The 14544-nt window shown below is 30.5% G+C and overlaps 1 protein-coding gene across 2 annotated transcripts; it reads right to left on the bottom strand.

Moving 5' to 3' along the window:
• Positions 1-4160: 4160 nt before the first annotated feature.
• On the bottom strand, positions 4161-6416 carry LOC110641254 (WUSCHEL-related homeobox 11-like). 2 transcript variants are annotated; one of them, XM_058143506.1, is made up of 3 exons: positions 5755-6416; positions 4958-5133; positions 4161-4295 (listed from the first exon to the last, which is right to left on the bottom strand). In XM_058143506.1, the coding sequence occupies exons 1-3, from the start codon at positions 6413-6415 to the stop codon at positions 4278-4280; spliced, it is 855 nt and encodes a 284-aa protein (XP_057999489.1). In that variant the 5' UTR covers position 6416; the 3' UTR covers positions 4161-4277. The 2 variants fall into 2 exon arrangements, with proteins under 2 accessions (XP_057999489.1, XP_021648606.2); XM_021792914.2 differs by lacking the exon at positions 4161-4295 and having other exon boundaries at positions 4922-5133.
• Positions 6417-14544: the final 8128 nt, after the last annotated feature.

The raw sequence follows: 14544 nt of genomic DNA on the forward strand, positions 1-14544 counted from the left end.
ATTGTAGGTCACTTTTTGAGATTCTTAAATTCATAATTTGAAGAAGGTTCCTAAAATAAAGTTGCACCCTATTTCTTAGATTTCTGGAAAGGTATGGCTCATCTCAATTAGATTTTTCTAGTGGGAGTTATGACTAAAAGACTATTCTGGGGTCAAGTGAAATTTGGTCAGATTGCAGGTCTTGATGCAGTGACTTATTTTAACTGTTTGACCTAGTTCTCTTCTTTTCTGGGTTTTGATCAAAACACCAATTTTGTAGGCCTGTGTCTTGTGGACATTTTGCCATTGGTTTCATTACATTTGAGTTCTTATAGACCAAATTATGGTCATTTTGCCTAAACTGGTTGGGTAAGTTTATGTCTAGCAGTTTCTGGATAACCTAATTCTGGACAGTTTTATGACCCAACTTGGGCCAGCAATTTGGTTTGGTTTTTGGCATTTCTGGGTTCAATGGTCTTCATGAAAATTGTAGCTCTATATCTAAGCTTTCCAATGGTATCAAATTCAAGTCATTTGGACCAGTGTAGAGAGAGTTATGACTAAATGAACATGTATCATTTTTTTTTGTTTGGTGCAGGGTAATTTGGAATTGGGCAGTATTTAGGTTAAATTTTGGACAGAATTTGGGCATGGTTTCTTCATGGAAAATGGGTATTTTGGGTCTAGTTTTACCTCCGATTGGCCTCATACCAATTGGAGTCACATATTTTCAGTTATGGTTCGAAACTCATGCTGGACTCATTGAGTCCTAACCTGCAGAAAATTAACACTCCAAAACTCAATCTCCTCCAACTTTCTTATTTCAATTTGCATGCAATACACTTCTATAAGTAACAATCTTATCCCAATTAGGTCAATTTCAAGAATTTACACAAAATCTCCAAGTCATGTACACAAACCCTAATTTCCAAGTTTCAAACTCAATCAATTCAATCCCTTTTCAATTCTCATACATATAACCATATCAATCATCATCTCTAAACTCATTTACATTATTTGAACATAACAAAGCCCAACACATTTCATGGCTGCCAAAATTTGGGGACATCATGGGTTCATGAATTTCTTGTTAGTTTCTTGAAATTTCCACTTATCTCAAGTCACTTTCAAGTATTAAAAGAAGAAGGAAGAGAGAAAAACACTAACCTCTTGTGACCCAACTTGAAAATTTTCCCAAAACTTCAACTTTCCTTCTCCCTATGGGTACCTAGAGCTTCCTTATAATGTGGGCTAAATTTTTAATGAAGGGGACCATAGGTTTTAGTGGATGGATAGAGAGGAATTCAAGTTTAAAGCTTGAAAGAAAATGGTGGAAGAGAGAACTAATGTGCCAGCCAAAAAGAGAAAGAGAAGAGGAAGAAGAAGACTTGATTGGTGGGGTTTGTCTTCTTGTGTCTATTTATATACATATTTTTATTGTACTTTATTATTTTATTTTATGTCATAAGCTTTTTCTTTTCTTTTCTTTTCTTTTCTTTTCTTCTTCTTTCTCTTCTCATTTTCCTAATTAAATCCATAATTTTAACTTATGTTAATTATTTTATTTCCTAATTTTAATTTGACATTGAGGTCAAAATTCACCTTTAGGGGTAAAATGACTAAAATGTCCTTCATGGTGCTCATCGGGTTATTTTTATTATTTTATACTAATTAATAAATTCTCTAAAATTTTTTTCTCAAAATTTTTCCTGTATTTTTTTAATATTTATTTCATTAATTTATGCCTCCTCACTATAGTTTAAGTGTAGTTTTAGACATCTTGACTGTCCGAACAGACATTAGTCATCGGAATAGTAAAATGTACGGATTACCCATGGTGAGGGCGTTACAGATACCCTATTTATCATTGTGTGCCGAACAATCTCTTAAGTTTTTCTATCAACTTTTAGATTGTAATTAATTAGATTACCTTGTTTAATTACTTATCATTATGGACAAGGAATATGGCAGCTGCTAGATTAAACCCAAATTTATCATTTAGAAATTTGTGAGAAAAAGCTGAAAAGAGATCGGAAACATTAAATTTCTGAAACCATTGAAGCTTAATTATTATAAAAATGAATTGGATTGGTAGTTTATGCAGCTTACACCGTGTCTGTCTTGCAAAATTTTATGTTAACTTTTCTGATGGAGTCTTCCAAAGTTTTTAGGTTGCATCATATATAGCCATTTTCTTGAGAAACTATTCATAACTAATTAAATATTAGATTTTGATCTAGAGAGTGTTGAAAACTGAAGACTGTTGGTATAGTTCAATTATTGAGTTCAAGGTTACCTCTGCTAAAATGGTTTAAGCCAATTAGGCTTAACTCTTCCTTACATTTTCTTTCAACTTCTCATAACTTTTTCAATGTGAGACTCCAACAAATATCAAATAATTAAAATTCAAATTAATCCTAACTAGATGGTAATTAAGATCCGTATATTATTTGTCTACATTTTAAATTCAAATTATTTTTATATAGGTAATGAAACTTACTGTGTTAGATATATTAAAATGAATTATTGAACTCCCATTTACATATAAATCTTAAATTAAACAGCTCTTTAACACAATAATATGATAAAAATGACAATAATACATTATTTAACCTCTTGCATCTTTAAGAGAACACTTTTTTACACTTTAGATTTATTATTATTATTATTATTTAGAATTCGAAGATCTCAGTTAAATATTGCAGGGCTTATTAATTATATTGTGTGAATGTTCATCCATGGTCGATTGTAATTAATAATCCTAACTTCCGCCATATGCTAATCTTGGTAATCTGTAGGGGCTTTTGCTTAATTTGAGCCCATTTAAGAGTTCATCCCAACCTATATTAAGCCTATGATCATCAACAAACTACACGTAAAACTGCTGTAATTTCATTGGAACTGGACAAAGTTACAATATGTAATCTTGTCATTAATTCCCATAATTTCTTGAAAGTTGAACAAGACATATAATATAACTTTTCCTTAATTTCCTTGTGGATTTTCTGATTTGAAGCAAAAAAATAAAGGAGATACATTAAAATCCAAAATTTTGAAGAATGGTAGTACTAAATTAATCACTTGCACTTGGTCCTCAATTTGATTTTGAGTTACGCTGTGTCTGTGCCACTTTTCATATCTCTAAATAAGCTCCTCTCACAAAATTTCATTGGCAAATATGCAGTGTTACTATGTTGTGTTAAAATATAGTAAGTAGTAGGAGATTTATGTATAGGCCATTCCAGTACTTTAGTTTCTTTTTAACCTGAATTCTAGACCTGTAATCTAATCTAAAATATTTTGACTAATTAAAGAATTATTCAAATTAAAAAAATCTATTAGTAGCTTATTTGAAGACTGTAAATGTATAAGAATTATTCTAATTGATTTTTTTTTTATTAATTCTCGCTTTTGCAAATATAATAAGGGAAAGAGAAATAAAGTTAAAAGTAATATAATTGTGTGAGAATTGAATTGAATTCAATTCTTTTCTTGCAATGATTTGTTTCAAATAAAGTTTTTTAGATTTTTTTTGGTACCAAGCAAATTTTTAAAGGGGAATGAGACCATAAGATACGTATTTTTGAATACTAAATACGTACTTGATATTAATACTCTAATGGCTACTTTTGAGTATATATATAACCTTATAAAGAATCACAAATTAAGCCCCAATAATGTACTTCTAGCATCATGAATTCCTCAAATTGCTAAAATGCTAATTGAGATCTGCATTAACAAACACAATGACAATAGAAAAGAACAATTAATTAGCTTTGAACTTTAATTAATAGAAGAATAACAACTTGCAAAGTTGATCAAGTCATGAGCATGCAGGTTTTGAACTCTCATAAGGATAGTATAATGGTGATAATAGTAGTGTTGCATTAGACACATTTTTTTTTTTTTATATATATATGGCTCAAACCTTAACGACTCTATTACTATTGAATTAAAGTACAACAGTTTATTTCTTTCTTATTATTCTTGGCAGCCCAATATAGGTAAGCAATGCAAGAAAGGTAAAGCATAGAAAGTATTTCCTTCTTTTACGAATATCCAATGCTTTAAACCAGTCGACAGATTGTCTTTTCTGACACATGGTTTCTGTAAATTATACTGAGCTTGGGAAGCTTCCAGTAAACTTAACAATAAAGGAGCAGAAAATTTGAAAACGGGTGAGAGGGGTTGTGGGGGGGTGTTCCATATATAATTTCATAGTAAAATACTGGCCCTAGCATATTCTGCAAACCAACGAAGAGGAAGCTCCCATTTCTTGATGCAGCTTTAGTACCAATTTATGTTGGTCTTGAAACCTGTAAAAAAAAAAAAAGAAGTAATTAAGTCCAGTATTTTAATGACTTCTTTGAGATATGTTCCATGAACTAATAACCAAGAAAATAATTAATATATATATATATATATATATATCACAAAGGAGACAGAGGGTTGGGAACTGTCAATTCTTAATTAAAGTATTGTAGTCTAAACTGCTAAACTGTGCTTAGAAACCCTAATGACAGTCTCTTACTGATATCTTAGTGGAATTCCTAACTGTAAACAGCACTTTTAAGTCTCAACCTTTTGGAATCTTGAACTGAATAAAGTACAATAAATGATCCCACCATTGGATTTTTCGATTTATGTGAAATATTGAAGTGTGAAATGAAGAGAGAGCTTATAAGGAATTTAAAAATTCCTCATACCCGTATTACGCAAAAAAAAAAAAAAAAAGTTTAGTATTAACTAAATTTGACCATTACTTTTTCTTTTTAATAAGCAATTTGAGCATTACTTGAAAGCAATGATCCAGATAGAAGGAGAAGAAAGAAGAGAAAAAGAAGAAGAAGATAAAAATGAATGATCATTTGAACATGGACAGAATAGCCATTCTTTTGAGTTTCTAGACTTCAAGAGAGAGAGAGAGAGAGAGAGAGAGAGAGAGAGAGAGATTGAATCAGCTTCCAATAATGTTTACCATGAAGTAGCTTTCACCATGCTGCAAGCTTTGCATTAGAAACCCAGATTCATTACAAGGTACAGGAACTCCGGAGGAATGGACCAACACTGCATCTTGACCAAACATTGCTTTCATGTCCAGTGGCCCTCTTGGAACTTCTGTTGCCACCCCATTGATAAAAACTGTGATGAACCCTGCTAAATCAACATCATCTTAATTATTATAACCCACCCTCTTGATTTTTCTTGGTGTAAATTTAAATCCCATAGATTCCTAGTAGCTATGAAAATTTAACTATAATATCACAGCTTGCTGATGTTCTATAATGATAAAAAAAAAAGAGTACAGTGAATGAAATTGAACACGACACTGAATAATTTGGTGTAGTAGAGTTGATGATTTCATGTAGAATTTTTCTAGGTATTGTAACAGGGGGGGGGACCATTGTTTCTCACGGAAATTGAAGTAAAATTTTAATAAAACATTACTGCGGTTTACTTCATTGAAAAGCTTGTAGCTTGTTTATTCTGTAGCTCTCTCACTCTTATGCAAACCTAGACAGGAGCTATATATATATAAACCTAGTTTTCTCTGAAACAGGAGTCATGATCACTTGTGAAAATTTATGATAGACTACAGCTAGAGCTAAAATCCAATATTTATATAATATTTTAAACCAAGGAAATTTATACTAGCAATAAGGAAAAATGACTTGGAGAACCGAAGTTCAGAGCTATATATCTTTAGGGGAAGAAAAATTTTCCAAGAAGAAAGCAATCAGAGATTTAGCAACTTAGCCATGCACACTTGCTTACCAGTTTGGTATTGCAAATTTGAAGTCTCTGATGGGCATAAAATTGAAGATATACCAGAGCCCTGCTCGACTTCTTGAAAACCCATTTGATTAGGGATTGAAAACAGACTCTCAACTACACCAACCTCATGACCAACAACTCCAGAGGAAGAAGAAGAACCCACAAGATATGAAGGAGATACGGCAAAAGAAGGAGAATTTGCAAACCCCAGCAGGGAAGACGTGCTGCCACCACCACCAGAAACACCTTCATATTGAATTGCACCGCCACTAGCTTGAGCTTGTTGATTTCTTTGCTCTTCAGCAAGGGTAGCTTGCATTTGGCGTTGCCGGCGGCGAGATCTTGACCTTCGGTTTTGGAACCAGTAGAAAACATTGGCATCGCCAACAGAACCAAACTTCTCAAGAAGTTTCCTTATTCTCACAGTTTCATCTTTTGGAGGGTTTACCATTCCACTATTAAAGATGGACTCAAGTATCAAGATTTGCTCAGGTTTTGGAGTCCATCTTGACCTCACTGGTTCACTTCTCTCAGTGCCATGGTTGCCCGGACGATTGGGGTCTTGACCTTGATTATCTTCCATTACTGTGAAGAAAAAAAAGAAAAGAAATGTTTTTATGCCAAAACCTAAGTTTAATAAAAAATAAAAGAAAAGGCACATAAGCACAAGCAAGAATGCATCGAATATAAGGATGAAGGCATATGAAAGGGTGGAAAGAATGTTACTTTGACTGAAATTACGAAATTAACCTTTGGGTTGGCCGGAATCTTTGAAATATATATGTATTTGCTGATATTTCATGTCATGTATTAGCTTATCTTGATCTTACAAGTCAACCATCTTACTTACACCTGGACCTGTTTAGTTTATAGTTTGAAAGATTATGATCGGTCAAAGAAACTTCAATTAATCAAACTACTAAAATTACTGGTATTTAAATATCATTAACTAAGATCAAGCTTGTTTCAGCTTGGAATTGTGTGCTAAGAGTATTATATGCTATACACTATAATATATGCATTAGTGAAGATGTAAAAAAATGACAACTAGGGTAAACAGAGTTAATTTTTATTTTTATCTTTTATTTTATGAGAATAGTTATCATTGCTCTGTATGAATCGGATGAATGATTTCACCAGCTGAAAAGCCAATATTTCTTTTTTATTTTTCATGTTTTCCATTAAAAAAATAAGTTCACACAATTGAAAATGGCCAAATTTGAATATAATACATTATATTAGAGTTCTACGTTGGAATTATTATTCTATATCCATTTGGGATACCTTATAAAGTTTTGGAGACTATTTCTCCTTTGAGTTAGTTTTTAGAATTGTGTTAAATCTATTTTAAATTTTATGAGAAGTGTATGTTAATATCTTATATAAATTTGAGATAAAAATAATATATCTTGTGTAAAGCGTTGGACACTCCTATTTTTTTAAATTAATTTTTAGAGATGAGTTAAACTTGATATTTTTAAGATGAATTCTTTATTTTCATTGCAAATAGATAGTTTTCACAACCACTCCAAATTGGAGGCATATTGGAGTTTTATGTATGCCAAGTTTAGGGATGACAATGAATCGTGTATTTATAAATACTCAATTTGATTGAATAATAATAGGACAAGTTTAAGTAATATATTATTGGATTTAGAACGACTTTAGATTTAAGAAATGATATTCATAATAGATTTAAACCATATTCGAATTTTATATGTTGGGTATATCCATTACCTATACCTATTTATATAAATAATTAATTAAATATAATATATATTTTTATAATAATAATTATAAATTTTTATATATTATATTTTAAATAAACAAAATATACATATTTTATTAAACTATTAAATTTTTAAAATATAAATTATTATTAAAATTTTTTTTATGTAAATTATTAATTAAAATTCATAAAATTAAATGGATTCTATCCTTCGAGTAATAATAATTAGATTTGGAACAAATTCGATTAATTAAGAGCAAATTTTAATCAATTTAATATGATTCGAATATTAATAATACTAATTGGATATAAATTTAAACAAGTTGATTTTTATGAGTACCTATTCATTACCATCTTTAATTAAATTTTTACAAAATTCTGAATCTATAAAAATTGCCACGAACGTACATCAGGAAATTCTTGAAAATACTCAGAAGAGAGAAGTGGAAGGGGAGCACGTAAAAGCTGGAAAATTGAATAAATGGTTAGATAAAACTTAAAAGAAGAATAACTTTCGTGGGGAAAAGAAGAAAAGGAATGGTCAAAAATGGTAATGTGAAAATTAAAGAAGGGGGATGAGAATAGGGTTTTCGGCTAGGGAAGTGCATGTGAAGGAATGCATGGAAAGTAGAGTCAAGAAATAAAAAAAAAGGAGGGGGAGGGAACAATATAGAAAGAATCCAAATAGATGGTCAAGAAACCGTGCAATAATTTATTAAGAATGACGTAGGAGGAAACATGGCTTAGAGAGGCTACTCTGCTCTACCTGTTTTCTCCCTCTCCCACAACCTTTTTATATTAAACGAGAGGAGGGAAGCCCCTCCTAAAGGTTGGCTTAAACTTCGAACACTTCTTCTTCACCCATTTTTACTATTTTTTAAATACTGAAACCGACCCTGCTTTTCTTTCAGACACGGTTTTCACCCTCTGCTTCTTGCCTTTACTTTCGTTTTTGATGACTCCCTGTTAGTCTTCGATATATTGTTCTTTATTTTCTTGTGTTCTCTTTGATGAGGTTATAATTTAATATGTTACTATATATCAATATGAAATTAGCGAGCTAGAGTCTTTTCTTGTTAACAGACACACAAGACAATTTGAACTTCAGGGAATTCTTTTTGTGTTTGTTTCCTAGATCAAGAAGTTGTGATAGGCAAGTCATTGCACTATACTAATATCAATCTGCTTTTAAATATTGTTCAGCTGGATACCATTTTGGTATATATTAATTATCTGTGTAGTGGTCATAAGTTACAGTTTGATATGGTGATATTGCAGTTAGTTTTTCCTTTTTTCAATAATTTTTTATTAATAATATAAGTCAGGAAAAATTTAGCATGACCAAGTTTGATTATATCATCAACAGACCAACCCCATACACCCAAACCTAGAACTCAATATGTTAAGTGAAAAAAACCTAACAGAAGGGAATACATCCAAGACCAAAATATGACCAAAATCTACAAGTTCAGCAGCAGTAAAGAAAGTGGCTTTCAATAACAGCACATAAAAAGCTAGAAGCTATCCAAGCTAACACACCAGTGAATGGACACAAGACCAACAAATCCATGGCGTAGGCAAAATCCAATTAGTATCAAAACTGAACATCTTGGCAAGAGGCTATTAAAGCTAACATTAAACACATCAGCGCCCCTCATCAACAGCTCATATGAGGCACCTAAAAATCTGAAGAAAGACCTTTACCCGCAGCATTAACTTGACACCACACCAACAATGACCGCAAATTGTATAGCAAAGAAGCCTTAAAAAATAACGGCTAAAAATAATACAAAGCTCAATTACAGCCAAGCCACAAAATCATTAGATCTAAATAATCCTTGCTTAGCTAAAGAATCGGCCACATTATTGGCTTCTTGCAAAACATGAGTAAAAACAATCCTTGGAAGAGAGCTCAGGCTTTGATCAATTAAATTAAGAGTATCGTTTACCTTCCAGGGAGCATTCTTAGGATCAGAAACCCAAGATAAAGCAAACTTTGAATCTGATTCAATATAAATTATCTCCATAGAAGACCACATCTCATGGGCAGAGCCTTTAGAATCGCTTTAAGCTCTCTGCATTTGAATCAAGAATCCCCGTATTGCAAGAAAACATACCAACAAAAGAGCCCATTGAATTTCTTGAAATGCTTCCTATGGCACTGGGGCCGGGATTGCCAAGTGAAGAGCCGTCGACATTCCACTTCAGACAGCATGAAGGTGGAGGAGACAAGTGGCCTATGAGATGTCTGATTGGTCCAATTTTTAATAGATCTAGCCGAAGAAAGTAGATCCATACCAGTATAGGGGAAAATCTGCATCTAGCGTCCAGTTCATGTTGTTTTACTCTTTTTCTTTCAGGAAAATTCCTGTATAAACTTCTTTTATATATATATATATATATATAAAAGCACCATAAGTAAAATACAAATTTCTTATAAGTGAAAAAATATAAACATGAATAATTAAAACTTTTGTTTAGAGATGATTTCAGTAGAGATTAATAATCTTTTGAGATAATTTTTTTTTGTTTTTATGAGCAAATAAACCTTTGCAATACTGTCATTTTAAAACTTCCTACTTTTGTAGTCTGCAGAAAAGTTTAACCGCCAAATGTCAATGGAATAGGTAGCACAAGCTCCATTGATATAAGATTATCATTCATATTTAAAAATTCAAAATTTTCAATTAAAAAGAGTTGATGATTCATGTTATATTTTGAATTGTTAAAGAGTCCATAAGTAAGAAATTAAAACAAAACCCCACTAAGGAGGAGAAAACATAACTCATTTATTGGGAAGTAAGACCCCTATAATATTTGAGAGAGAATCTTATATATGTTTCCAATGAACACATATATGAGGCTCAAATTTATTCCAAATAAATATAAATATGAAAGTTTGTTAAAAAAATTACAAAAATAATAAAAATAAATTAAAAAAATTGATCTGGCAGTAGTCACCAATAACTGTCCAAAAAGGAAATTTAAAAGAAAAAAGTGAAAAAGAAAAAGAAAAAAAAGATGAAAAAGAAGAAGGAGAAGTAAGTCGCACAATTCTAATTTTGATAGAACTTGATCTATTATATTAAGTCAATATATGAGTGTCAAATGTAAATAAATGTGTAATATTGGACTGTACATTACAATCATTAATTGGCAACATATAAAGCATTCAAGATGTTTAGCATTGATTCTATTTTTGGTGTATGCAAGTCAAATTCTTATATAAGAAAGTAAATTGGAATTCAAATTTAAGAGATTAGACAAATAAGTTGACATGCTATGTTACGACACCTTTAATTTAGATATTTTTTCTGTCTTAACATGTAATGCCTAAATTGGGTGTTTTAGGGGCTGATGGCTAAGTTTAATTATGATGCTCCATGTTAAGTTTTTGCTGAAATTATGTTAATAAAAATTTCTCCTAACACTGCCGTATGACCAACAGAACAAAAAAATTCACAGAATCCCATCAACTTTATATGTTTTTTTCCATTACCCAACGGGTGATTCAGTTTGATAAAAAAAAAAAAAATTACAACTTTACAATATTTTCATTTGATAAATTATTCTATCAACTCAGGTTGTAGGTGTTAGGGATTGTAATTATCTTAATATAGGATCGAATTTATATGTTTTGTTTAGAATTAGATTAACTTTATCTTTAGTTATTATTCTTAATCTTATCTGTATTTACAATGTTTACTGTTTATTATGTAAATTAATATATATGCGTCAAGTATCTCATACATAATTAACAAGAACACTTTATGCAATATATAAAAAATATTTTATTCTCTAGTGTTCTCAACGGTGGAGGTTAATTAGCAAAATTTTGTTTTATAGTCCTCGCTAGAAGCTCAATGAGATTTTTTTTTTTAATTATAAAAATTTTTATGAGAAAGAAGGCTATCGGAATTAACAAGTGATTGGTATAGATATACTGCTGACTTCTATCATTCTATGGCTTTATTTGATTTTGTTGTTAAATTTATTAAGAAAAATATTTTTTAAATAAATTATTTAAAATATATTAAAAATTAAATTTGATATGTTTCACTAAAATAATAAAATATATATATTTTTAAACATGTCTCAATTGACTTTTGACTTACAACCACCTCTTCTTTCATTCATTTTATAATGCCAATTATGTATACCTACTTTTTTCTCTTAACATGTCCATGTCTAGGTTGGGTATATTGGGAGGTCTATTGGCTTGAGTTAGTCGATGGCAATCATGCTAAAATTTTATCAATTTCTCATTAATAAAAATTGCTTATTAAAAAAATCTACCTACACTAAAAAGCACTATAATATAGCTAGATCTTGGACTATAAATGAACAATAACCTCAATGAAACTTTAGTCACATGAAATTTATTTGTTGTGCTTGTCAATTTTTTTTTATATTAATCACATAATTTTCTTATAATTATATTCTATGAATTAAGGAAAAATTTTGTTAATTCTAACAATTTATCCAATTATTTTGCCTATGTCGAGTCCTCAAGATAACAATAAATCTTTATCTTTATATAAACTAAAATTTGTTAAGTGGATTGATCGGCTAAAGAAGTGCCATCAGTTGGAGATGAATTCATGATCAACAAGAAATAAATTAGTTGGTAAGTTCTGATATCACATAAAGAATTGAAATTGAAGAGAATTTTTCATTTTTATTTATTTCTATAAAGATACAAGAGTATGCTTAATATACATGAGTTATACAAGATAAATGTGAATAATACACTTAACAAATTTTAGTTTACAAAGAGAAAAGATAAAGATCATGGCTATTGTAACACTTAAGGCTACATTTAAAAGTTTATTATTGAACTAATAATTTAATAGTGGAATATGCCAATCTTATATTACAATAAGTGATTTAAGTTTCTATTTTCATTTTAACCCCTTATTCAATAATTATAAAGATCCTTAATTAAGGTAAACGGAAAAATATATATAAATCAATTTATATTTGCCATATAGATTTGGAGTGTTTTCTCAACTTAATTAATTAAAGTATAATTTCAGACTAATTGGGTAGATTATATAAATATTATTATAAAAGTCATTGGGGAGAGAACAACATGATTTTCATTAGAATAATGAAATTGTATTTAACTTGTATACAGACTTAGCTTATATACAGACAAGAAACAAGAAAAAAGAAGGTGAAAATAGTTACAATTAAAAATATTGACTTTCATCTAATTAGTAGGGCTGAAACTAATTAACTCATTCCAAAATTAGCTTTTAAAAATTAAACTTGATTCAACTACAGCTGCTTAGCTTTTCTATATATATATAAGTTCCCCAAATTGCAATTTAATTGTTCCAATGCAACCATGATAGGAATGAGAAATTTTTTATCAAATAATTTAACCAAAACCTCTCTGTAATAGTGATTTATACTATTTGCCACTAGAAAGACCAAAATTTAAACAGGTTTATTAATTATTAGCTGTTAATTATTAAGCATCTAGTTAATAGCATTGTATGCCTAAGTAAGATTGGTCAGATTGGTAACTTATTATTTTACTAGGATAAAAAATTAGGCTATCTAATATAATAATTTGACTTGATTTCACTTTACCAAACATTTCTACTTGTTATCCACTAATTCCTTGAAAAGATTGAAGCAATAAACAACAATAATAAAAACCAAAGGCCATGCTTGATGTTGGTTAAGGAAAAACAGTAATTATTCCCATTTTCCTCCAAAGAAATGTTCTTTTAAGTCAAAGTAGCTACCATATATTATGTCTACTGGTGGTAGAAAAATATCAGAAAGAAGTTGGTGAAACACACATGTTAAGAAGCAGGAGCAAATTAAACCGAAATTGCTCACTCCATGTGCCCTAAAGCAGAACCAGATGTTGGTCGGTGTCCCCAATCCATATTTTATATATATATATATATCTTCAAATTCTGCCCAAGAAAAACTCCAAACACGAAAATAATAATAATAATTACAATGAAAATGAAAAAATAATGTATCATGTTCATGGGTTTGGTAGGTTACCACTTCTGTCAACTTTACAAGGTTTTCTAGGCCTTTGGACTGTAGCTACAAATGGAAAACTGCCTACTTAGGGTTTACAGTGAAAGGAATCTCCACTGTGGTTACACTTTTTGCTAGCGTTGGTGACAGCTTTTGATTTTAATTTTTTTTTCTGGGTTTTTATTATTTTTACGTCTACTGCAATGCAACAGTGATTGTCACTTTCACTTCCTGTGGTGATTGATTTTGATTGATTTGATACGTAGCCCATGGACTTTAACTGTGCCTTTACCTTTTGTCCTCATTAAAAGTTATTGGAATTCTTCATCAGTTCTTCTCTCTCTTCTGCTTTTGCTGCCGTCCGATTTGCCAATCATCTAAACTACTATTCTCCGGAATCAAGGGCATCAATTCTTTTATATATGGCTTATCATAGCTCTAGCTAGGCAAAGTTTACACATAATTGTTAGCCATTGACCCATTGGACATATAATCACTAATCACTATTATATATAGTTACCGCCTAATGTTACAAAAGTTTGCCTATAAAACCTTTTTAAGCATTTGCTAATCATGTCTTTCTCAATAATTGTCATTGTTTAATGTGCTGCAAAGTGATCTACCCACATAGTATAGACTAGTGTTGATATGAATGAAATTCACATTCATAATAAATGGGCTATCATTTTTATAGGTGTTGTGCATGATTGGGATGATCATTTGTGGTTAATGTGAGAGGTTGGCAATAGGCAGAATATGTTTAGGAATCCCACTTGTCTATTTTTTTAATAAAATTAAGTTTAATTGAGTTTTGAATTCGAAATCTTATAGTCCTAAAACATTGGCTAAATTATTGTCTTATATTTTTTTCTCTGCCTCTAATACTCTCTTCTTGTATTATTTAAAATTGATTAGAGAGTACGCAAGCAGATGCATGGATATGCAAGGATATGCAATAATATATATATAGTTGAAGAAATTCTTCAGAGTGTGGAACTGAATTTGCTGGATGTCAAGTAAAAAAGATAGAGATGACATGAAAACTGGTGCCATTC

Source organism: Hevea brasiliensis, chromosome 3, assembly GCF_030052815.1.
Source record: "Hevea brasiliensis isolate MT/VB/25A 57/8 chromosome 3, ASM3005281v1, whole genome shotgun sequence".
Lineage (NCBI taxonomy): Eukaryota > Viridiplantae > Streptophyta > Magnoliopsida > Malpighiales > Euphorbiaceae > Hevea > Hevea brasiliensis.